Source organism: Hoplias malabaricus, chromosome 15 (assembly GCF_029633855.1).
Source record: "Hoplias malabaricus isolate fHopMal1 chromosome 15, fHopMal1.hap1, whole genome shotgun sequence".
In the NCBI taxonomy this organism is placed as follows: Eukaryota; Metazoa; Chordata; class Actinopteri; order Characiformes; family Erythrinidae; genus Hoplias; species Hoplias malabaricus.
This window is the reverse complement of record NC_089814.1, coordinates 33,883,250-33,908,974: the sequence shown is the minus strand read 5'-3', so window position 1 is coordinate 33,908,974 and position 25,725 is coordinate 33,883,250. Positions and strand designations below refer to the sequence as shown.

The window sequence follows — 25,725 nt, the reverse complement described above, 5'->3', positions numbered from 1 at the left end:
TACCATCCCTTCTACTTCCACTCTCTGGACACTTTATTAGAAATACCATCCCTTCTACTTCCACTCACTGGACACTTTATTAGAAACACCCTCCCTTCTACTTCCACTCTCTGGACACTTTATTAGAAACACCCTCCTTCTACTTCCACTCACTGGACACTTTATTAGAAACACCCTCCCTTCTACTTCCACTCGCTGGACACTTTATTAGAAACACCCTCCTTCTACTTCCACTCTCTGGCCAATGTCTCTAAGGAGTTGGCTGAGCTCAATAAAACCTCTTCCCAGGCTCTGTCTGTCTCTGTTTTAGTGGTGCAGCTGTGTGTGTGTGTGTGTGTGTTTTGGTCTGTAGGGGAGAGTGTATCTGCATTGAGAGGCTCTGTACGCCTCATGATCCAACTGGCACCAACTGTATCAGTAAGTGTGTGTGATTGTGTGGGGCATATCCACTTAGGGGGATTACCAAGCTCAATTCATCAGGCCAAGAGTGTGTACGAACGCAGACACACACACACACACACACACACACACACACACATTGTGCTACTTAAGGGTGATGTTTGTGTGATCTGACACTGGAGGACAATCTGCGTCATGATTGTTCACTCAGACAGATATACTCTCTCTCTCCCCCCTCCACTAATCCAGAATCAAAGGCCTGGCTCGTGTCTGCATAAACAGCTTGTAAACATGTTGCTGCTCTTAATCTTCAGCCAGTTACGTTAAACTGATCTGTCCATGCATCACCCACAGACGCGTCATTTCAGTGCTGCTCAGGCACAAACCCCGTGTCTGAACTGTGTGGACAGTGCGGATTCTAAACCACAGATCCGTACCACGTTAGTATTTCCATGCAGTATTTGTGACCACAGTAGGTTGCTTCCATCGCATGATTCTGTACAGGAGCCTGTGCAGTGTTACTTACACGATACTCTGAAAGAAATGTACAAACAGGAAATCACAACATGTTGGAGGTGATGTTTATGAGTTTGAGGCCGTTTAAGAGCATCCTTTAACTTAAGACACTAATGAAGCTCAAAAAAGAACTGAACCAATGCCTATGTCTGCAGTTCACGCAGTGATGTGACGTCTGCAAACATGCTGTTCAGTTACAGTGCATTGCACTTGTTTACTGGACATTTCAACACGCTAGGAGGAGAACCCAAATCACCCAGCTCTGCGCTGAGGGGTTGTCCTCCTCCTGCGCTCTCCTTCTGTTCCTCCATTTCATCTCTGGTTCCACGAAACAGCTTTCACTCCATAATCCATCCATCTATTCATCCCTCTATCCTCCTTTCACTGATCTAAATCATACTCCTCTCACTTCTCAGTCACTTTAAATCTCTCTATCCCTCGCTCTCATTTCTTTCTTTTCCACTGGCTCTCTAAATCTCTCCGGAAGAGACAGTCACTCTCTTTTTCTCTCTGTAATGCACACACACACACACACACACTCTCCTGTCATCCTCCTCTCCTCCACCAGTTTGACTGACCGGTAAACAGCCGGTTGCTCTCTGACCTCTGTCTGTGAGCGGACGCTTGTGAGTCATGTTGCTTATATTTACCTAGGTGGATCAAATCGAGTCATTTGATTGGCTGCTGGTTTGCTCCTGCAAATCATACATTATTAAAACTTTAAAAACATACTCCAGAGAAAAGGAATTTGAGGCTGTGGTCTAAGAGGGGGGATCACTTGATTAGATTCTGACACAAAAGGTACAAAAAGAGTAAAAAATGTCAGGTCGGGTAAAGGAGAAAAAAAAAAGATATATATATATATATATATACAGGGTGGGCCATTTATATGGATACACCTTAATAAAATGGGAATGGTTGGTGATATTGACTTCCTGTTTGTGGCACATTAGTATATGGGAGGGGGAAAACTTTTCAAGATGGGTGGTGACCATGGCGGCCATTTTGAAGTCGGCCATTTTGGATCCAACTTTTGTTGGCCATGTCACACATTAAACGTATTGGGAATTTCACAAGAAAAACAATGGTTTTACCATAACTTCATTCTTTCATGAGTTATTTACAAGTTTCTGACCACTTATAAAATGTGTTCAAAGTGCTGCCCATTGTGTTGGATTGTCAATTCAACCCTCCCACTCTTCACACACTGATAGCAACATCGCCGTAGAAATGCTAGCACAGGCTTCCAGTATCCGTAGTTTCAGGTGCTCAATGATCAAATAGACATTACTATTATAAATATAATTCTGTTGAGGGGATTTTACATTGATTATTTTAGCTTACATTAAAATGTCCATTTTGAAACACTTCAGTTTTAAGAGGAGACAGTGTGATTAATCACAGCAAATTGTATTTTTTTAAATTCAAACGACAGCCCTAAAAGATCTTTTTTATCTGTAATTTTAAACATTACAATATGCAAATACATCCATATACATGCCTGGAATTATTTTGCAATAGACTTTCAGACACCCCTAAAATGGACCGTACCATTTCCCATCTGTCTTCCTCACTCCCATCATCGGTCGCATCTTCATTAACGATGTTGTTGTGCAGCCAGAGAGGGCGCTGTTTTCTAACATGAATAGCTAACTAACTAACGACACTCCAGCTTATTTAATACATTTTATTTGACTGCCTCCTGAGTTTCTGAGTTAGATTGGGTCAACTGCCTATGGATAAATGATAACATCAGGTAGTTAGCTGCTGTTAGCTGATAGGCTGCTCTTTCGTAGCAAAATTAAATGTCATATGTTATCTAATGATAGCTAACGCTTGTGCTCTGTCATGAGCACTGAGATAAAGCAGGATTTTTCTTTCAAAGACACAACTATCATTGGCTAATTCACAATCAGGTTGAATGGTGTTTTTACTTACATATACATTATATATGTTCTGCTCTGTTTGAGCTGCCAGTCTCATTTATTTCCAAGCTTGATGTGCCCTGACCCTGTCCATCCCTTTCATCTCACTGAAAAACATTTGTCTGCTGCAAAACATGATGATGACACCCTCCTCCAGCAATGAGCCTTAGCAACCGCACCCCGCTCCTGAAGACCACTGGCCTCATGAACTGAAAAGGCAATTAGCCTTCAAAAAGCAGTTAGCCGTCTCCAGTTGCCCGTACAGACATTTCTCACATTAACTATGCACATGTGCTCACACACAGCTGTTTTGAAAGATGATACCAACTCCCCAGGTCCCCCTTGGGGGCTGAAATATGAATATCTGGCCATGACGTGAACTCTGGAGCTTCATACGTGTCGAAGTACCTGGGCTTTATTCACCTGTCAGAGGAGTCTGGCCTATTTACAGAGCTCTTCCATTATACATCTTTAACATCGTGAATCATTCATACTCCCAAAGTGCATTCAGAGCTGCTCTGATCCCTGAAACAATGCCACTGCTGTCATGGCTGCCTTTCCTCAGCAGATTTACAGGTTGCTGAAAGGTCACACGAGGTGGTGAAAAGCTTTCAGACCTGCGTGACAGCCCGTGACCATTGTTGCATGATCACTTTTTGGTAGCGGCTGGGGGATGATTGCCTTTATGTAACACCTGAAACTCAGTTCTCTGTTCGCTTTAATAGAATCCACTCCCTGGCCACTTTATGCGTGACCATAGATTTTACTGTACCCACAGTTGTATGTAAGCTTTTTGAGCAGGTTGTACTAGTGCTAGCAAACTTGTGTAAACAGAAATGAAAGCCTTAAGCTCTATGGCAGCTCTGAAAGGGTTGCTAACTGTGTTAGCCAATGCTAACAATCAGAACAGTTTGCTAGCAACAGTCATAATTCTCAAAGGGATTCTTCACTCTACTTCACTCAACTCTACTCAGCATTTTTTGATTTTCCATTAGGTAAATTTGGTCCTGGTCCCTGGAACGGTATTCCTTTTCAGTCCCTGCTCTCTCATAGTTCCAGGCAAGCTTAGTAGGGACCAAACTGTGATGTGTAAACTTTGCAGAGTGCTGATTGGCCAGAGAGACTCAGCAAATTATCTATTTGTAAAATCTCCAGCTAAAGCAGAAATTGCATTTGTTTTTATCCGACTCACGACGGCAGCTCGTAAAATTACGCCGTGGTCTTTTGAAGAGGTGCAAACGCTCCTTGGATCGGTGGCCGATGAAAGAATCCAGCGAGAGCTGGACGCTGCAACAAGGAAGGAACAAACTCTACTGATCTGTCTGAACTGATGACGGAGTTGTGTTCAGTCCCAAACAACAACAACGTGCCAATACACCATGAGTAAATGCTTAACGTTAACGCCGCCATTGTTGTGGTGTCCAAAACCCGCTATTCCCAACAGAGACAGGGTTCTTCAATGTCACTGGCTACATTTTGGAGAGAGCTGTGCTAATGGAAAACCAACTGGTACTATAAACAAGAAAGTGCGTAGAGCCAAGTAGAAGAATATACCATGCAGTGGAAAAGCCGCATGATGTAGAACTATAGATAACCCTAGAATCTGGAACCTGGAAGAGCAGGGCAGCCTTGGCCTTAAGTGAGAGAGTGCCTCACTCCCCACAACAGACAGCCATCAACTCGACAGCACTGGAATGTGAATCAATTTGGGCCTTGTGGACTAATATGATTTAAAAATTGCCTTCTAAGACTGTGTATTTTGGTTCCACAAGTTGCAAGGCACTCCCTTGGTTAAGGGCAAGGCCAACCTGCTCCTCCAGGATGAAGTTTCCCCTCCCCAGGGGAGTCCCTTCTGGGTTCCAGAGTGCAAGCAGACCAGTGGTTATGTTGTGCCCCTTGCTCTTATCTCAATAAGTGCATTTAAACAGCTGACAGATTTCAGTGTGTTGAATCGCGCAGGACAAATAATCAAACCCAGCCACACTGACTGCCCAAGGACACCAGCAGGCCAGCTATCTGGGTTTGATTTATCAGCCTGTCCGCTGGGCAGATGCTATCGTTGTGTATCTGTCCTGCGCTGCAGGACCCCAGACTGAATCAATGGAGCCCCGCAGATTTGCGGAGTCGATTAGCTGGCCTTACACATACAGGTTTATTGGGTGTGGAGATTTGAATGGGAAAGCGTCTGTGTTTAGAGATGTGGATCTCTGCAGATGCCGCAATAAAATCTCTGCAGTTCTGTCGATTTCTACACGGTTTAATTAGCTCCTGTAGATTTCAATTTGCCATGGTCTGACTCTGTAGGCACCCAACACTGTTACTTAAAGATGGTCTGAAACAAATGATTAGAATCTAAGCTGGGCCCTTCCAATAATGTCTGAATGTTATTATTAACCCTTCGATCCATAATCCATTCCTGCACATTATTATCTACATTCAGAGTTAGGCTGAGGGTGGACTCATTTCTGACTGTTGTTTGTTTATAAAATCTGCAGCATCTAAACTACAGAAAGAGAGTGTTTACATTAATTAATTAATTAATTAATTAATTAACCTGTGAGAGACTGGCACCTCCTCCAGGGTGTTCCCGGACCCACCGCAACCCTGAATTAAATAAGTGGTTACACACAATGAATAAATGAATGAATGAATCAATGAATGTATTAATTAATTAGCTCAATTATTCATTCATATTATGGAACCGCTTCATCCTGATCATTGTAACACACCCTGGACCGGGCACCAGACAATTACAGGCATCACACACTCAATCGCACAGTTTCACACACCCCTTCTACACAGTGAGTTTCCTCAGGAGAAGATCAGACCTTGGACCATGATCTGAACTGTTATTTGAAGTGCTACATCTTCCCTATAAGTGTGATCAGGCCTTACGATGTCTGGAAAAAAGCTGCCTTACCTGTGCTGCTACAAAAACAGACCCAGGAGAAACAAAATGATCAAGAAAGAAAAAGTTAAATAATTTTCCATTTAAATGAATGAATGTGGAAACAATAATAATAAAAAAGTCTGGACGCGCTAAGCCACAATTGTTAAGACCTAAAAAGGAAACTGCAGACAAATCATCAGAAGGCCTCCGGAGACTGGAGTGGACTTGAGATTGGGTTCTTTCTGCTGGTATTTTGAATAAACTTTGGATTCTATCTTTTATATTTTGGAGAGGTTTTGAGTCGCAGAGTCTGCCTTTCACTTGAAACCTTCAGGTCAAACACTGAATTTAAACTAGCCTTGGCTTGGTCTCAGGAGGCGCCGTCTACTAACATCACGGACCCAAATATAACACGCAGTTTCTATGCGGCCCACGGGCGACTGAATAGATGCTTTTACTCTTTTTGTTCGCAGCAAAACAAAGTGAGTGCGAAGCAATGTATAAAATGGCATGAAAAGGTGCTGTGTTTGAAGAGGCGACTGCTTTGAGGGGAAGTGAATGGAAAACAACAGTGGCTGTGGGTGTGTGTGTGTGTGTGGAGACAGTAAAGCGATGGCATTTCTCCGGGTTGCATCACCATCCCGGTCCTTTCAGTCTCCCAGTGATAAAGCACTAAAGGCAGAGTCACTGCTTTCATGCCCTCAACCTCACATTTAGGTCTTGATCAAACCTGATATGATATGGCAGCGCTAGCGGAGCTGAAACTGAACTTCTGCTGCTTGTGTAGGGGGGAGGAGCCGTAGCCCAACAAAGTCATAGCGCCGTTCTGCAGTCAGCATCATCAAAGCTATAGGTGTCCATGAGAAAAATGAACAGGATTTTGGAATATAGTTCTTTTCGTTTACTACAGGGAGTGATAGCAACTATTCCCAAAATGTGGACGTCATTAAGGAGGGGACATATGAATATTTCTTCTATGCTACAAGCTACAAGCACACTGAAATGTTGCTAAGTGCAAATAAGCCTATTAGCATCAATTATACCATAGTTGTTTCCCACCCCACATTGTGATTGGCTGAGAAACATTCTAGATGTATCAATATTGCACAAAAAAATAAAAAATAAAAGTATTACTCCGCCACATTCACACATAACCTAGAAACGACCCCAGTGCTCACAAGACGGCAGGAGGGGTCGCCTGATTGCCTGATATCCCTTTCCACATTTTGGAACTGCTTCCGTTTCCATTCTGACACTTCATTTCAATTTAAAATAAGTTCTGCATATTTCCACCAGAATGTGTGAGTGTGTGTCGCCCTGCGAAGGACTGGCGCCCCCTCCAGGGTGTGTGTTCCCACCTTGCACACAGAGATTCCGGGTAGGCTCCAGACCCACCGCGACCCTGAACTGTATAAGCGCATACAGACTATGAATGAATATGGAACCAAAGAATAGTGAGTAATTCAGTGCCGAGCTAAAGACGAAAGAAAATGAAAACAGGAAAATTGTGTCATTTTGTGTGTGTGTGTTCTACCTGTCCCCAAGTCGGTGTGTTCCACTGATGTGTGTTGGTTCTGATGGACCCACTCTCCATTGCATTTGAAGAAGATCTGGAGGGCGGGCCGAGCTCTACACCGCAGTTTGATTGGGTTGTTTTTAACAATGTAGGCATCGTCCGGCTCCTGCAGGAAGTGAGGTAACGTTCCGGTCAGTGCCGAGAGTCCATCTCGAGTCCCTGGAATAGAGAAGGTGGGAATGATGAACATTCTAAAACATGTAAAAAAGCAGTAATGCATGTAGAGTACAGTGCAACAAAATCTAGGTAACAGAGGTATATATGAGTGATATGACTCTGGTACATCTGTGTAGAAGCTTTTGCTGAATCCAATCACAAGAAAGAGAGTGATGACCACAGCTCACTGAGCAGAGTCTTGGACTGACACCGGTCTCAGTAATCACACGCACAACCGGCCGTTCTGACAGAGCACTGGACGCTTGATTAACTGAGCCATCCATCAGCCAACTGCTTAACTCACCTGTCAATCAGACTCAAGCTCCGCTCAAAGCCATACAGAGAAAACCAAAACCACTCCAAACAGCCCTTCAGACACCCACAAAAAAAAATCTGACCGCAAAATTGGCCAGAGAAGCAAACAAGGGGAGAAAGAAGTGAAAGCCAATAGTTTCCAATTATCCAGAATGTAATTTGCATAGTTTTAATTGGGTTCTGCTAGCCTTCGCTTCTTATTAGCCCTGTTGTCATGGAAATTTGGTCACCTTTAAACCAGCCATATCACAAGAAGAATTTGAGAATCGCATACGCCCAGCGAGTGAGTCCCTTAAAAATTTCTAGAAAAGAATGAAAGGCTAGTACTTGAACCATCCTCCCACTTTCACACTTGCATTTACATTTACATTGCATTTACTGAAGGCGCTGGTCGGTGCATGTTCAAATTAATGTTGAATCTGGAGCCCACCAACTCACACACTGTGAAACAAGACCTCCCAGTCAGTTTTCTATGTGCTCCCTAAGTCTAAAAAAACAAAAAACAAGCCGTTCTGATCCAGCTCCGCTGTGCAAAGACTTCAGAACTGCCCCACCCCCTTTTCAGAGTTTGTCCAATCACAGCGCTGGAGTGCAAAGACGAGTTTAAACGCTGCAAAATGGGGGCAAAACAAGTGCTGAGATATAAGAGCACTGAGTAAAAATTGAGAAAAAGAGAACGGAGAAGAAAGAGAACCGAGCGAAAACAGCTAAAAACCAGAGCTTCTGCTCCTCACTGCTGTGCACTCGGGGTAGGGGTGAACAGCGAGTGGCTCATGATCATTTAAAGGAACGGGTGCTGAAAGTGGCTGTTCTGAACAGAGCTGCTAAGACAGGGGGTGAACACTGCTGTGGGGCTTGAGGTTGTTTTTTGACCAAAGCAAGCCACAGACGTTTCATTAAGAACCAGAACTGTGTTCCAATGTGAGAGAGGGGTCTAATACATCTCTCTGAAATCAGTTTTGTGGAGAGTATTTTAAGGAAATGTCAGATTTTCTTAAACCGGCCCTACAGATATTTTTAACAACACTGCAAATCATTGTAATTGCAGTTAGCCACCACCAGAGACACCACCACCATACTTCATGGCTAATTTAATCCAAGCTAGTTAGCAATTGCTAAAAAAGTTCCCAAAGATGTTCCCCTTTCTGTTTCTTATAGAAGTTTAGTGGGGTCCCTGTAACGCTCTAACCAGGGCGCCCTGATCGACTGATGCTCTCTGGGTGGTGTGGTGGTGGGGGCGAATTGTTGCAGATCTTTCTGAAGACGGATGATCCTGCTGCGCTCTGTGGCGACAGTAGCTTCTCAATTAGACGCCGAAGATAGTTCAAGTCTCCACAGATGTGCCACAGCAGCCGAAGCTGTATGTTCGGAGAGAGCGGCTGTGCCTTGATGATGCGCCTGAATTCCCACTGCTTTAATGTCATTTCACACTGGGCTATTTACAGTGAGATTTAGGGGCTATAAGCCTTGCTCGAGAAGGAGATCTAAATGTGATTGACAGCTGCTGTAATGTCTAGTGACTCAACACCGAGGGTTTTTTTGTGTGTGTGTGTGTGTGCTCTGGGTTTGAAGCAATGGGGGTTCAGGGTGGAGGCGGGGTGCGGTTTGGGGTTTTTTATACTTAAAAAATATATTCTTTAAAATAAATTCTAATGCTGGTCTTATGAATTTGAACCATAAGTCACCGTCGGTTTTATTTACTGTGCTATTTAAGTCGCTGAGAATGACCCCCTCCAACATCATACCTGTTCTTTGGAATGAAGGACAGGGTGAATGAGGATAAAGTATGCAGAGCAATGGGAAGACGACAATCTGTGGTCAGTGAAGCTGATAAAATGGGCAGTGAGGATAGAAAGAGGTAAGTGAAAATGCCTCTTAAGTTCTAGCTCAAAACATCTTCATGCCTCTGTGCTAATGTGTGTGTGTGTGTGTGTGTGTGTGAGTGTGTGTGTGTGTGTGATGTGTCGCTCCTCAAACCGTAGCTAAATAAAGAAGCGTGCTTCTGTTGCTGGTGTTAAATGAAGAGCTTTAGGTAAATAAAGGCCTGCCAGCAGCTTTGGAGAGTTAGTGAAGATGAAATTCTTGCTTTGTATGATAAACACACACACACACACACAAGACGATGCCTGTTTCAGTTACACACGTATGAAAAACATCTTCATACAGTTACACATTCATTTTAATTCTGTTTTATACTCGATGTTTAAGAGAAGAGAGAGAGAGAGAGAAAGAAAGACAGAAAAGAAAGGAGGAAGTTGAAAAAGAGAGACATAAACACAACAAAAAAGTAGAGAAACAATGAGTTCCCAAAAAGACTCTTAAGAACCAGACAAGAGCCAGTGTCAGGGTTCAATAGAGGTGTTTCTAATAAAGTGGCCAGTGAAATCCCGACTCACTATTGTGACCTCAAGCATGACACGGCAGAAAATCTAAGATGGCCGACCGCAGCTGGTCTATGGTCTGTGGGGGTGGTGGCTGCGATGATATACGAGCGGTGGTCCGCACTACCAATAACGGCCGCCGCGAGAAACATCTCGCAGACCACGAGCCAAACAAGATGTCACTGCCATCGGCGCTGAGCAATGGCCTTATCGCTCACATTCATCTGCCCTGCTCTTACACACACACACACACACACACACGCACACGCACACACATTTCAGAAAAGAACCGAAGGGCTTGTTTGACTTATGGTCAGAACCGCGTGTAGAGACCAGGGCCTAGATTTTTTATCTTCTCAAAAACACCATCCCCCCCATCCCCCCCATCCCCTCCGCGCCAGGGGACCCTTCACACGGCATCATTTATCTGCTTCTGTTTCCATCTTTATCCTTTTATTCCACTTTAAACTAATAAAAGTGTCCAAACCCCTCCTTACGTCATCACCACTCCACTCTGGAGGATATTACCATGGTAACGTTTTTAATCTCCCAATCTGTCCACGTGTGTGAGTGTGTGTGAGAGAGTGTGTGAGTGACTGGGTAAGAGCGTGTGAATCTATCCAAAGGTGTGTGTATGTGTGAGTGTGTAAGTCTATGTGACTGGGTGAGTGTGTGAATCTGTCCACAGGTGTGTGTGTCTGTGTGTGTGTGTGTTTTGACTGGGTGAGTGTGTTGACAGGTGTGAGTGTGTTAAACTGTCCATAGGTGTGTGTGTGTGTGTGAGAGAGAGAGAGAGGGGGGGGGGGGGGGGGGGACAGAGAAAGTGAAAGAGGGAGAGAGAGTGAGACAGAGAGAGAGAGGGAGACAGAGAGAGACAGAGAGAGATAGAGAGAGAGAGAGAGAGAGAGAGAGAGAGAGTGAGAGAGAGACAGAGACACAGAAACAGACAGAGATAGAGAGAGAGAGAGAGAGTGAGAGAGAGACAGAGACACAGAAACAGACAGAGATAGAGAGAGAGACAGAGAGAGAGAGAGAGAGAGAGAGAGAGAGAGAGACACAGAGACAGAGAGAAAGAGACAGAAACAGAGAGAGAGAGAGAGAGACAGACACAGAAACAGAGAGAGAGAGAGAGAGAGAGAGAGAGAGAGAGAGAGAGACTAGATGAATGTGTAAAAGCCCTGAGGCTAATGTTTTCCCTAATGTCCCAACAAATGTAAATCTCTTTGAGGATGCAGAAAAGTGCTATACAACCATAATTGTAACTTAGCAAGCAACAGAAATGACACACACACACACACACACACACACACACACACACACACACACTTTCTACTTGCTTCCCCCATCAGTTTCAGGCTAATGCCAATTACCTCACATTATGGCACGGCGGTGCAGGAGAGTGGATGTATATCTGCGGCACCCGTAATTACGCAGCTCATAAACAGCATTAGAAAACATTAGCTTTTGATGCACTGTGCGTCCACACTTCATTCAAAACCACCATTATAACATCAAAGAATCGAATCCATCAGCAGACGACACAAAGAGGAAGAGTGTGGGAATGAGAGAGAGAGAGAGAGAGAGAGAGAGAGAGAGAGAGAGAAAACAAAAAGCCCGGGGGGATTTACTCCTAATCACAGTGTGAAAGCCAAACAATGGATTAATATGAAATAACATCAATAAAAGCGTAAATATGATTGAGCACGTCTCTGGATTAGCGCCGCACGCCAGGAAATGAAGTCGTCTTCTAATTCCTCCCAACAATAGAGCTCTGTCAGCATCTTAGCACTGTGTATCCATGGATTTGTGCGTGCGTGTGTGTGTGTGTGTGCTGTCTTTCAAAGTGGAGGATGAAGGACTTTGCCTGGCTTGTGATGTTTGTGTTTACAGTACTGTTCCCAAAGTTCAAGACCACCTTTCAACATAGAAACAATTAGACAAAACCCTCCTTATTCCTACACACACTGTCCACTCTCTGAGCTCCACTGACCACACAGCAGCACTCTGTAGATCCACAATTACTATATGAAATAATAATAATAATAATAATAATAATAATAATAATCTATGGTGTTCAAGACTTTTGTACAGAACTGTTTACCTGCCATCGATATTATCTACTAATCCTGCAGGTCTCTCTCTCTCTCTGTGTGTGTGTGTGTGTGTGTGTGTGTGTGTCAGACTGACAGAACCTCTCCTCAGCGGTGAAACACTGCTGGGTTTTTTGCTGGCATTAGCATTTCTCACACAGTTGAGGAAGTGATAAATAAATAAATAAATAAACACAGATAAAGCTGATAAATAGATAAACAAATGATTTGCATATGGCCTCAGTGCTCTTCCTGACAGCGGCTTCAGGGAAGAAGCTCCTCCGCACTTTACTGCTGTCAGAGGAATGCGGCGGATCTGGAGACGCTAATTACTCCTTTCACACGCCGCCGTCCGCGCAAGCTCAAACATATGCATACACACACACACACACACACACACACACACACACACACACACACAACGTGCAAGAAAACATAGTCACACCCTGGCCACTTTATCAGAAACACTACCCTTCTACTGACACTCACTGGCCACTTTATCAGAAACACCCCCCTTCTACTGTCACTCACTGGCCACTTTATCAGAAACACCTCCCCTCTACTGACACTCACTGGCCACTTTATCAGAAACACCTCCCTTATACTGACACTCACTGGCCACTTTATCAGAAACACCCCCCCTCTCTCTACTGACACTCACTGGCCACTTTATCAGAAACACCCCCCTTCTACTGTCACTCACTGGCCACTTTATCAGAAACACCTCCCTTATACTGACACTCACTGGCCACTTTATCAGAAACACCTCCCCTCTACTGACACTCACTGGCCACTTTATCAGAAACACCCCCCCTCTCTCTACTGACACTCACTGGCCACTTTATCAGAAACACCCCCCTTCTACTGTCACTCACTGGCCACTTTATCAGAAACACCTCCCCTCTACTGACACTCACTGGCCACTTTATCAGAAACACCCCCCTTCTACTGTCACTCACTGGCCACTTTATCAGAAACACCCCCCTTCTACTGTCACTCACTGGCCACTTTATCAGAAACACCTCCCTTATACTGACACTCACTGGCCACTTTATCAGAAACACCCCCCTTCTACTGACACTCACTGGCCACTTTATCAGAAACACCCCCCTTCTACTGTCACTCACTGGCCACTTTATCAGAAACACCTCCCCTCTACTGACACTCACTGGCCACTTTATCAGAAACACCCCCCTTCTACTGTCACTCACTGGCCACTTTATCAGAAACACCCCCCTTCTACTGTCACTCACTGGCCACTTTATCAGAAACACCTCCCTTATACTGACACTCACTGGCCACTTTATCAGAAACACCTCCCTTCTACTGACACTCACTGGCCACTTTATCAGAAACACCTCCCCTCTACTGACACTCACTGGCCACTTTATCAGAAACACCTCCCTTATACTGACACTCACTGGCCACTTTATCAGAAACACCCCCCTTCTACTGACACTCACTGGCCACTTTATCAGAAACACCCCCCTTCTAGTGACACTCACTGGCCAATTTATCAGAAACACCTCCCTTCTACTGACACTCACTGGCCACTTTATCGGAAACACCCCCCTTCTACTGACACTCACTGGCCACTTTATCAGAAACACCTCCCCTCTACTGACACTCACTGGCCACTTTATCAGAAACACCTCCCTTATACTGACACTCACTGGCCACTTTATCAGAAACACCCCCCTTCTACTGACACTCACTGGCCACTTGATCAGAAACACCCCCCTTCTAATGACACTCACTGGCCAATTTATCAGAAACACCTCCCTTCTACTGACACTCACTGGCCACTTTATCAGAAACACCTCCCTTCTACTGACACTCACTGGCCACTTTATCAGAAACACCTCCCTTCTACTGACACTCACTGGCCACTTTATCAGAAACACCTCCCTTCTACTGACACTCACTGGCCACTTTATCAGAAACACCCCCCTCTACTGACACTCACTGGCCGCTTTATCATAAACACCTCCCTTCTACTGACACTCACTGGCCACTTTATCAGAAACACCTCCCTTCTACTGACACTCACTGGCCAATTTATCAGAAACACCTCCCTTCTACTGACACTCACTGGCCACTTTATCAGAAACACCCCCCTTATACTGACACACACTGGCCACTTTATCAGAAACACCCCCCTTCTACTGTCAATCACTGGCCACTTTATCAGAAACTGCCCCTTCTCCCACCTCTCACTGTTCCGGGTACAGTTTTATGAAAAAGGAAATGTGATGTAAATAACCCAGTGTTTACTGTTTACACACAGCTCCCTGCTCCCCCCAGTGTGTTGTGTTAGGGGGGGTGATGGAGTGATGGTGGACGTGTGGGTCTGGGTGAAGCCCCCCCAAGCCCAGATGGAGCCCGAAGGCCTGAGTGGGAGGGTGATCCTCAGATGAATGAGAGGTGGGAGGAAGGGTGGGGGGGGACTTTCGCTGTTTGGTCCTGGCTCGCTGTCAAAGCCATGAGGAGGTTATTAACACGGCTTCATCTCGCCGTCCTCCATAACATCCTCTGTTCTTCATTACAGAGAGCTTATCTCTCATTAGATAGAAACGCTAGTAATTAAAGCCTTTAACGGAGGAGGGGAGGCGGTGCTCTATCACTCCATCCTTTCTCTCTCTCTGTCTGCCTCCCTCATCCAGCTGACAGCTCACTCTCACTGAAAACACTCAGCAGCTCCATGCTTCTCCTCTCTCCTCTCTAGTTTTATCTTCAGTTTCTCATCTCTTCTATCTTCTTTTCTTATCTTCTTTTTAGTTTCCTCTCATTCTTCTCTCTTCTGTAATCTCCTCTCTTCTCATTAGTTTTCTATTGTCATCTCATTTCTCATCTGTTCTCTCTTCTTTTTAGTTTTCTCACTTTTTGACTTCTCTTGTCTTTAGTTTTCTTTTATTTCCTTTTCTTTTCAGTTTTCATATCTGTAATCATGTTGCTTTCTCGTTTTCTCTTCTCTTCTCTTCTTATCTCTTCTCTTCTCTTCTGTTCAGTTTTCTCTCATTTTTACTCTCTTTAGATTGATTTTCACTCCTTTTTTCGCTTGTTTAGCTTTATCTTATTTTCTCTTCTCTCATTTCTCTTTTCTTCTCTTTAGTTTTCTCTCTGGTAATATTGTTTTCTCTTCTCTCCTCATTTTCCCATCTCTTTCTTCTTCTCTTCTCTTCTGTCTTCTTCTCTTTAGTTTTCTCTCTGGTAATATTGTTTTCTCTTCTCTCCTCATTTTCCCATCTCTTTCTTCTTCTCTTCTCTTCTGTCTTCTTCTCTTTAGTTTTCCCTCATTTTCTATTTTCTCCTCTCATTTTCTCTTCTCTTTTCTCGTTTTGTTTCCTCTCACTTTTCCTGTCTTCTTTTTTCTCTTCTTCACTTATTTTCTCTTTCTTCATCTTAACTTCTCATCTCTTCCCTTTTCTCATCTTCTCTTTAGTTTTCACACACTTTCTCTTCTCTTCCCTTCTCCTTTTGTCCTATGGTTTTCTTATTCTCTCTCTCTAGTTTTTTCTTCTATATCCAATTCATTCATTGGCTGTCATGTTCCTGTCTTTTCTCCTCTCTTCCCCTGCCTTCACGTGTCTCTCTTCTGTTTTATTTTCTTTTTCCTTCTGCTTCTTACTCATTCCCCTGTGCTCCCTAACTGCCACTAAGTGAATCAGAATAAATTACATCTCTCTCTCTCTCTCTCTCTCTCTCTCTCTCTCTCTCTCTCCCAGTGTGTGGCGCTGGCAGGGACAGCGTTAGAAATGGAGCAGGTAAAATATACCTTAAATGTTTTCATTTTGTCATTTCATTAAAAGCCTGGCAGGCGAGAGGAGTCGGATTCCATGACGAAGTGGAGTTAATATCCCGCGGAAAAAAAGCCAAAGCGGATCATTCCGGTGAATTTATTAATATCATTACTCTGCTGTCAGCACGCATGCGAGGCATATGGAAAAAAATGTCACTCATAAAGCTCACCCCTCTTACGTCGTGCTCTTTTTATTTTTTACCCAGAATCCATCAGTGCCCCCGAGCTGATCGTTACAGCTGAGGAAGGAGCCAGCCTCGACTCAACAGAGCCGTTAGAAAACCCTGAAATCACCCACTGACAAAGAGTTCCCTTCAAAATGCCACTGCATCCTGTAATAGAAGCTGAAGAGGTTACACGACATGCTCTGATTGGTTTGGGACGAGAGCCACAGCCAATCAAAGTCTCTCTCTGGAGCTAAAATTCCTGTGAGTGACCAGTCTACCTTGACAATCAGGCTGTCTTAAGGTGAATTTGAACATATTTGACTAAAGGACTGTTCAGAAGATGTGTACAGTGTGTACTACATGTAGCTGGAAATTGTAATATTCGTACTAAATATATTCATGGACGTTTATGTGAATTTCTGGCAACCTAGTAAGAACCATATGCCCTAAAACATCCACTAAAACTAATCCTAAATATAACCCAAACTCTAAACTTAGATGATATCTGGTCTATTTTGTAGCCTATGAATACTTGGTCTTGAGAAAATTTAGGCCAAGGATAAATTTGGAATCATTAAGTTGTGTCGAGCTGGGCTTAATCTGGATTAAGATTTCATTTGGAATGCGTGTGTGGGCTAGTGCGGAAATGGATTTGGCTTCATTTGGTCCATTACTTGTTTCGGGTCAAGGTCTATTTGGGTGTTATTTAGATCAGGGTTACTTTGTAACAGGATGTATGATTATGATTATTTTTGGCTTAGACTTATTTGGGAGGGTATGGCTTATTTGGGTTGGGTTAATCTAGATTTGGATTCAGTTGGCCCAAAAGCTATGAATGGATTTCGGGTTATTTAGGAGTAATTTAGACTTGTGTTTGAACCAGGATTTAATAAGCTGTGATTCATCTGGCCCAGGGTATCTTTAAACAGGAATAGATTTGAGCTTGGGTTAATTTGGACTTGGATTCAGTTGGCCCAAGAACAGTTTAGACGTGGAAACGTCATGTAGCCAGGTTTTACTTCAACCATGGTTCATTCAGTCCAACACAGAAGTAGCAAAACATTCTGACTATAGCAGATTTTAAAAGTGCTATCTGCAGCCACAGCCCTGGACACCACCATATTTCAAACCCTGTATCAATCCGCATCTTCAGAGCAGCTCATGGCCCAAACCTCTGCAGAAACGGGATCAGACAGTTGTGTGGGAGACCAGTGAAAATGTCAGATTCTGAGAGGGGGATTAGAGAGCGCTCAAAGCCCGAACTGGGCCGAAGAACTTTCCGTCTGGCATTTCCCACCTTTCATGCTGAACGAATGCTTCTTGTTTGATGGACAGATGGAGATAACGCTGCTTAGGATGGTGGAGCTGCGCTGCCATGATTGATGCCATGGAAACACTTCCTGTCCAACTAGTCGCAGTCTTTCCTTCTCACACATTCAGCTGGAGGGATTTTGCCACAGGGCAGAAACAGGTGAGACTCACATCAAGTCCGAGTTGACTGATAAGCCTTGGCATAAAATCAACATTGTACGCAGTACGAGCATCAGACATTAGCGTCAACTGCACACAGTCATTAGCTCCCATTATTTTCAGGTCACTTCAGGCTGCCACATTTATTTACAAGGACCAGGGTTCGAATCAAATGGAAGTGTAGACCAAACACAACAGAAAGTATGCTTAGCAGCTTATGTGGCTAGAGGTACTTTTGGGTTACCATTGTGTTGTGAGATGCTCTCTTCATTTTCAGCAGGCAAAACAAAAAAGTCAGAATATGTACATCCTGCTCAGAGGTTAGAGGACAGGGTGTACTTTGACCAAAGAATTTGAGCCCAAAGAGGACAGGTCTTGTTTGGGCCAGAAAGTATTTAGACCAGGAATCATTTGGATGAGGAACTATTTAGCTCAGGATGTATTTGGACAAACAGTCATTTGGAAAAGTAATCATCTGAGACAGGATTTTCTGGACCAGGAATCGTTTGGGCTAGGAACTGTTTTGGTCAGAATGCATTTGGACAAGGAATTATTTGAGCAAAGGTTTATTTGGACAATGAATCATTTGGGCAACTGTGTATTAGGAATGAGATTTACTGGACCCAGTTTAATTTGGAATAAGAATCATTTGGGCCAGGATTTATTTAAACTCATATTCTCTTAGAGTAGTAATTATCTGAACCATGATTTAGTTGGACTTGAAATGATATGGACATGGAATTATTTGGGCCAGGATGTATTTGAACTAGAATCCATTTGGAGCAGGAATCACTCGGGCCATGATTTATTTTGGGGCCTGGTTTACTCAGGTTAGGATTCAGTAGAGCCAGGAATAATTTGGACTAGCATTGACTTCTGAAAACGAAAATTTTTTTTCACCAGACTACATCAGTATGGCAGCTTCCCCAGGGCTGGTGAGTCAAACATCTCTTGGACCAATCAGAGCAGAGCTTCTGGTATAAACATTTGAATTTCTGCAAATAGATACAGAGCTTGTTTTTCCTTCGTTGAAATATAAACCTGTTTTTATCTGTTCCTTATGAACATCATGTGAAAAATCCTGGGGTTAACCATGGCAACACCGGTCTGACTGGTCTTAGGCTCTTTTGACCTCTGCCTAGGCTCCAACATGTTGCTGTCCAGGCAGCTTTCCAGACCAAGAAGACATCTACAAGCTTGTTTGTTCATGCTATGACAAGTTCCAAGGCAGCGATGAACCAGATTCTGACACAACAGAGAACAGGCGGTGACCCAATGATCTCTAGGGAGTCCAGCAAGCTCCAGTGAGATCTCTGGGGTCATGTCATAAGGTCAGACATTACTTCTTGAAAGTATAAGATTGCACTTAATTGAAGAGATTTAATGCAATTAATTAAGATAGCCTCGCTAGAGCAGTTAGTTTTTTAGGCACTTGGCAGCAACAGCATGAGAAATGAACTGTCTGTGTTCCAGTTTCTTTCACAGCAACTTTTGCTAGGTCTCGCCCAGCTTTATTAAATGTGAGGAAGGTCTCAGTGATGTCATCAGGAGGTGTTGGGTTCAAATACAAGCTGTATCATGATTTTGAGAGTCTGCGATACTGTGACATGAATTAATTAAACAATATCTCGGCCAGATCAGCTGATAATATCTGTCAACTGATACATCGGGCAAGACCTAATTTCTATAGTCAGACTGTCAAGCTATGAGACTACACACTTGTCACACTTGTGGGCGGATTACACTGACATCTACTGGCCTGGAAGTGGCTGAGATTCAGTACTAAGCCCACAGACACACAGAATTATTATCTCCCTTTCTCTACTTCTGCTCTTCTGAGTTCTCTGCCTGTCTTTCTTTCTACTCTCTACTCTTTTTCTCTTTCAGTCTACTCTGTCTCCCTCCTTTCACTTTCTTTCCCCCTACAATCTCTACTCTCTTTCACTCTTATCTGACCCCTTCCATATTCTTACTTATTATTCAATGGTCTTTCCCTGTCTTTCCAGCTGCTCACTCTTGGTATTTCTCCCTCTATGTCTCCACCTGCTCAATTTCACTCCCTTTCTAACTACAAAGATAGTTTCTGTAACTACTATGAATTGTTTACCAAACACTCTATTTTTCATTAGCTATTCTAAATTTTTCAGAATCTATGAGAGAGTAATTGTTAAACATTTATGATTATTCATGAACTTATCTGTATAATTCAGTAAACGCTAGGAAGCTAGTGTCCCACAGTTATAAAAACAAACACTAAGCTCATGTGCAAAGTTGAGTAGCTTTAAAGTTTCCTATGACTATGAGGTGTTTCCTTTGGTGTGAGTAGCTCCAGCAGCATATGCGATAGGAGAAGTTCAAGGTGAGAAAACACACCTCGACTGTGACCAGTAATTGGCCTCATGGTGATTCCTGTGTGCACATGTCACTGGTTAATTGTGACAATTAGATCTAGGCCTTACATTTGGGACATTACTGGTGGAAATAAATGGTCAGTAAGTGGGAAAAGACAGATTTGTGGTCATTGGAAGTTCTGCTATCACACCTATGGGGTTGATAATATTACATTATTGCTAATGTTCTAAAATACTAATCACATAATCACAGGCATTTGGTATTTCACGTGTTTATTATATATGGTAGTAGTTTATCTTAAGTTTTTTGTTCAGCTGCTGAAGTCCTAACCAATGAGAACATTCGCATGGCTTTCATTTCGCATCAGCATCAGCATTCATTCGCATCAGCATACTTCATGCTGTTTTGATTTCCCTCTTTAGGAGGTACTATGGCCCCCTACTGGACTGGAATGTTAATACAACCATTTTCGCAATCTGTGTGGATGGGGTCTGAATACAGCAAAGACGAATAATAAATGAGCAGAAGTACTGAGCGAAAAGAAGTGAGAGAAAGGGAATAAAAGAAACAGACAGCAAATTTCCAAGCCGCATGTGTCTAAATGTACGCTGATGAACAGCAGCATTCCACAAATCCTTGGACTTAGCAATAATCCCCCTGCACCACTGCGCTTCAGAATGTAATAGAGCCGGCTGACGACAGAAAAACTTCCCTTTTGTGATCCTTTCTCAAACCACATTCTCGGCCTGTCTTTGCTAGTCCGCCGTTCTAATGGAGAATGACTCATCTTTATTTCTTATCATTTGCCTTTTCCGGGACATACCAGCTGAAGAGGAAAATGCACCAAGCACATATTGGGCCTTTGAATCAGTGCTTGAATGGAGTCATGACCTTTGCTTAATCTGTGCATTGTCTTGTCATAGCCGTTGAAATTACAATCATAAAGCCAGAGATTACGGTTAAGGTTTTAGAAAGATGTCCAAAAATTTTGATTATGTCGAAAGAGTAGATTGACCCACCAGGAATGTTTTTCTTCTGAATTTTGTCTACTCTCGGTGTGTGACACTTGCACTTGCACTTGCTGAGTCATTTTAATAAGGCTAAATTTACACGCCACACTTAGGGAAGGTAGGGGTCAAGACATAGGTAGTAATATTCAAGGCAGGATAATTCACAATCGCTAAACTCACAACCAAATGGATCAACAACAGAGATCCACAACAAAATTGCAATGTCCAAATCTTAGGTCAAATAAACCACGATTTGTGAAACCAGAGGGAGTTAACTTACAGAGGCAGAGAGTCTGTGAATAGCTGCAGGTGAGAGTCAATGTCAAGAGGTAGAGCCAGAGAGATTGTTTCAGTCCACATGGTTCTCAAGGTTTTTTCTGGATGCTCTTTAAGAGTTTCCCCTCTGGAATATAGGTTCCTCTCTTTAAATGATCCATTCTTTAAAAAAAAAGAATTCTCCATTTGAGTCTTTTTTTCTTGATTCATCTTCCTCTTCTTTGGGAGGGTCTCCATTTGAGATTCTTTTGGTTTTGTGTTGTCATACTTCTTCTTTCTGTTCTTTAGGAGGTTTTGGTTTGACCTTTGTTTCCTCTTTGGATTTTTACAGCTCATGTTCTTAAGTTGTTTCTTATTTTGAATTGTTCCACTCAGTGTTCTATCCTCCTCTTCTTAATTTCCACCTCCTTTATGTGAGGTTCTTCAATGAATTTTAATGTTCTATTTCCACTTCTTTTTTCCCTTGAAGCCAATTTCCTTCTTCCTGTTCTTCAGGAGTTCTGCAAATTGAGCTTGTTTCTTCTCTGGACCATCCTCATGGTCTTAAGATGATTGTGATTTTGAGTCTAGGTTCCTCCTCATCTTTGGGAGGTTCTGTGTTTGATTCTTATAAATCTTTCTATTATATTACATTTCTAAAATTTCCTAAAAAGACTTCGATTCTGAGTCTTAGTTCATTTGAGTGGTTCTTTTCCCTGTCCTTGGTTTTTCTCAGTTTTTTTGTCCTCATGCTGTAGGTTATGATTCTTTGCTCTTCAAAACGGTTCATAGTCCATCCTCATGTTCTCCTTTTGAGTCGTGTTCCCTCCGAGTTGTACTATATGTTTTATTTTCAATTTCCTTGAAAGTCTTTTTTATAAACTATTGGTTCTTTTTTATGGTTCTTCCTGCAGTTTTAAAAATGAAAAACAGCCCCAGATGTCTCAGAATCAAGGCCTTCAGCTGGGAACTTCAACTCCCTTTATTTTGCTCCCAGATTCACAGGGGAATCAGTGACGAACGTGAACTGAAAGTGATTTCTCTCTCTGAAGGTGCTCAGGTGAGTGAGCTCATGCTTCAGCTCCTTCAATCCCAGAACCAAAGCAATCAAATCAGGAGGCGGTGAGAGATTAGATCTAGACTTGGCCAGTCGGCTGCCTGACCAAGCGATGTCTTCCGCATCATTTCCTGTGCCAATCTTCGCTGTCACTCACTTTAGTTTTCTTTCGCTCACTCATTCCTTGTCCGCTCCGTCCTCCCGGTTCCTCTTTGCCAGGGGCACCTTTATCGCTTTAATTCCTTCCGGATCCTTCTCAGAAACCTAAAACCAATCAGGAACCCTCACAGGAGCAATGCAGGTTCCCTAGTACTTCCTCTTTGGATGTCTTTAAGAAGGACAGCTTCAGGGATTGCTATTTCAGAGAGCTATGATCAGCTACATGAGTGGACAATGTAAGCGCCGTTTGAGTATAAACCAATCAGTAAAATAAAATAAAAGTGATCTTGTTTCGAGAATCTCTTTTTAATATAGAGTCAATTACGTCAACTCCACTGAACATATCAGTGCAATCTGCAGTTCTACAATTACAGACTTTGAATTTGCTGGTATTTGGTGGCTGGTGGTTCTATGTTAGACTCTGCTTTTGTTAGTTTGCTGCTCATTCATTGGAAAATTAATTTTTTTACAGAAAAGCCCTCACACTACAATCTCCGTCTTGAATAAAACACCACGTACTTTAAGATTATACTGGATTATTGACTCCACAAACTACAGGACCATCTGGAGGATCATCATTTACCATCACCCTGAATTCAGGAAACCGCTTGTGAATGTTGGTAGGAGCAATTCTGCCCCAACTTCAGCCCGATTACCCTGAAGTCTGGGCTGGATTTATGAGTGTAGAAGTTTCACACAGTGCTAAAGGAGTGTATAAAAGTTTGAAACAAGTTCAGTGAAGCAGAGTAATTCAAAGTTACACATTCTTCTCAAACATTTTAGCTGATCCCAGGTTTTCTCTTTGTCGCACCTTTCATGTTTTGAAAAGGTATTTGAGGACAGCAAAGAGACTTCTCACTGTAATCCCAAAAGCCATTCCACACATTTATTCAGATCCTCTGAGTTTGAGTTGGAAAGTGAAGGAAAGGAAGCAACTCCATGGGTATGAAGGCAAATGAAAGCTGCTGGATTGATGTAATGGAGGGCAAGTAGAAGGTGAATGTTAATCTGCATTAATGGATGATATGTCATTTGTTGTTTTTGTTATACAGGGCTTTATAAAGTGTAATCTGTATCCTTTCCTGTCTGTGAGGACTGTATTTTCTCATTCTAAAATAATGTTAGTTTAGAGGGTTATAGTTTAGTATTTAAGTGGCCTGGGCTTAGTGTTAGGGTTTAAGGTTTTACAGTTTGGGGTTAGTGTTAGCATCAGGGTCAAGCCCCATTGGTATAGATAGGGATACTTGCGTGGAATGAGTCACCCACTCTGAGTGGGTTTCTTCCAGGTGCACAGCTGGATATGCTATGTGACACTGCCAACAGGTGAGTGTCTGAGTGACTGGGTGAGTGTGAGAGTGACTGGGTGAGTGTGTGATATCCTACGCTTGTCCAGGATGAGTTTCACTAAAGTATCTCAGAATAACCTGTGTATTTGTCAGTGAATTCAGACACTGCATGTCATACAGGTATCTCACACTGAGGACTTAAAAAAAGAAAACAAAGAAACCCTAGACAGCAAACACCTTTTGGCTGATTGACTAAATTGTGTAAATTGTGACTTTTCTTCAACCCATCACTTTCAGTTCTCCTCCCTCAGGAATCTTCACAATCACAAACAACACTTTTCCAACAGTCTGCAATAACTCTGCGCAAGTGTGGCAGGAAAGACAACTCGCACCAATTATTCTCAGTTTAGACAAAGACAGGGTAGCGGCAGAAATGACAGTCACTGGCATCTAGAGTCACAAAGTCATTTATACTCTCAAAATAAAGGGTCCACAAGGAATTCAAAGAATATGCTCAAAGTCACATACTCAAACTCACTGAACTTTTCTCCAGTGTCTTGCACATGCTAATAGATATTAATAACATGTGCAACTACTAATTATGTATGCATATTTGAGTATTTCTTTTTATCTCAGTTATTAGTTACATTTCTGTTATTTTTTGTTTACTTGGCATTTTATATAAATATATCATTATTATTATAACATTTTATTTAATTGTTATGTAATCATATGATTTGCTTTTATTTATATCATTTTATTCTTCAAATGCAAAGCATTTGAGATGCTTTGTGCATAAAATGAGTTACTATTTTGGAAATATAGAGGATAATGACTATATGCAAAAAATAAAAGGATATGCTATATATAAAACCCGTTTCTTATTTTTGATCATTTATAAAAATGACTTGATAATTACTTGTTAATTTACACATTTTCGCAGCAGGATATTACACATTGCAAATAGCTTCATTATTTTTATCGGAATCTTCACAGAGTCTGAAAAACCAAAACAAACCAACCATCTGTTGTCAGTGCATATACATTTATGTACTCCCATAATGCAATTCCAAGAGTCAAATCACAGGGAACTTTCCACAGATGTGCAAACACACAGTTGCCTCCATGCATTTTAAACGTCTCTAGACTGGCTCAGATGGACACCAATTAAACACTTGATTAAGCTGCAAGGACACTATTAGCTACTGCTTCATTCAAGTATTAAAGTACAACCGGAGAATTTAAATGAAGCTTCCATAAGGGATACTCCAATTGACTCAGTAAAAGGCCTTTTATGTTGTATATTAAGCTTTGAAAGCCATGTGTACAATTATCCACAGTGGAAAATCCTCTGGGAGGACTAGTGATTTCCAGGTATATGGGGAAACACTGCTCTGCTTGTGCTATCTTAGATCCAGTCCCCAGAATTCAAAACTAGCAAACTTGAACAGGACAGCTCAGGTGAGGGAAAACTCCAACATGGAGTAACAGGGATGCCCTTAAGCGAGGGAACACCCCACAATCTGTGAACCCTGAATGCACTATTCCAAGAGAATCTGAAGGTCTAGAAAAACCCAGAGAAGACAGACAAACAGTGATCTTTATCTGATAGAATGAAGCAAGAAGTTTCTCGTCCAGTGTTTGTGATTGACCAAAGTGAACAATGCAATCGACTGGCCGATCGTGATTGATGAACTGTCCAATTTGGTCGATCGTTCCTCATTTAATTAACATGAATATTTTCTCACGTGAAAATAACTAAATAATAAGTGATCCAATAAAACCAAACGAATGAAACAAAAGGAAGTATGCCATCATCCGCACACAATAATTTTACAGGTAGATCATAGTGACCTGGAAATGGTAGACATCAAGCCGTAAAATTGTGGGCACCCCTGTTTTAGATGTAAGCCAGTGTAAAG

The 25,725-nt window shown here is 42.5% G+C and overlaps 1 protein-coding gene across 2 annotated transcripts in view; it reads right to left on the bottom strand.

Moving 5' to 3' along the window:
* unc5da (unc-5 netrin receptor Da) overlaps positions 1-25,725 on the bottom strand; it is a 165,336-nt gene that overhangs the window by 50,370 nt on the left and 89,241 nt on the right. The window contains exon 2 of one of the 2 annotated variants that reach the window (XM_066646220.1): positions 7,265-7,465. In XM_066646220.1, the coding sequence (XP_066502317.1) occupies positions 7,265-7,465 (201 nt within the window). Of the gene's footprint in view, positions 1-7,264; positions 7,466-25,725 lie in introns of those variants that run through there. The other variant, XM_066646221.1, reaches the window with a different exon arrangement.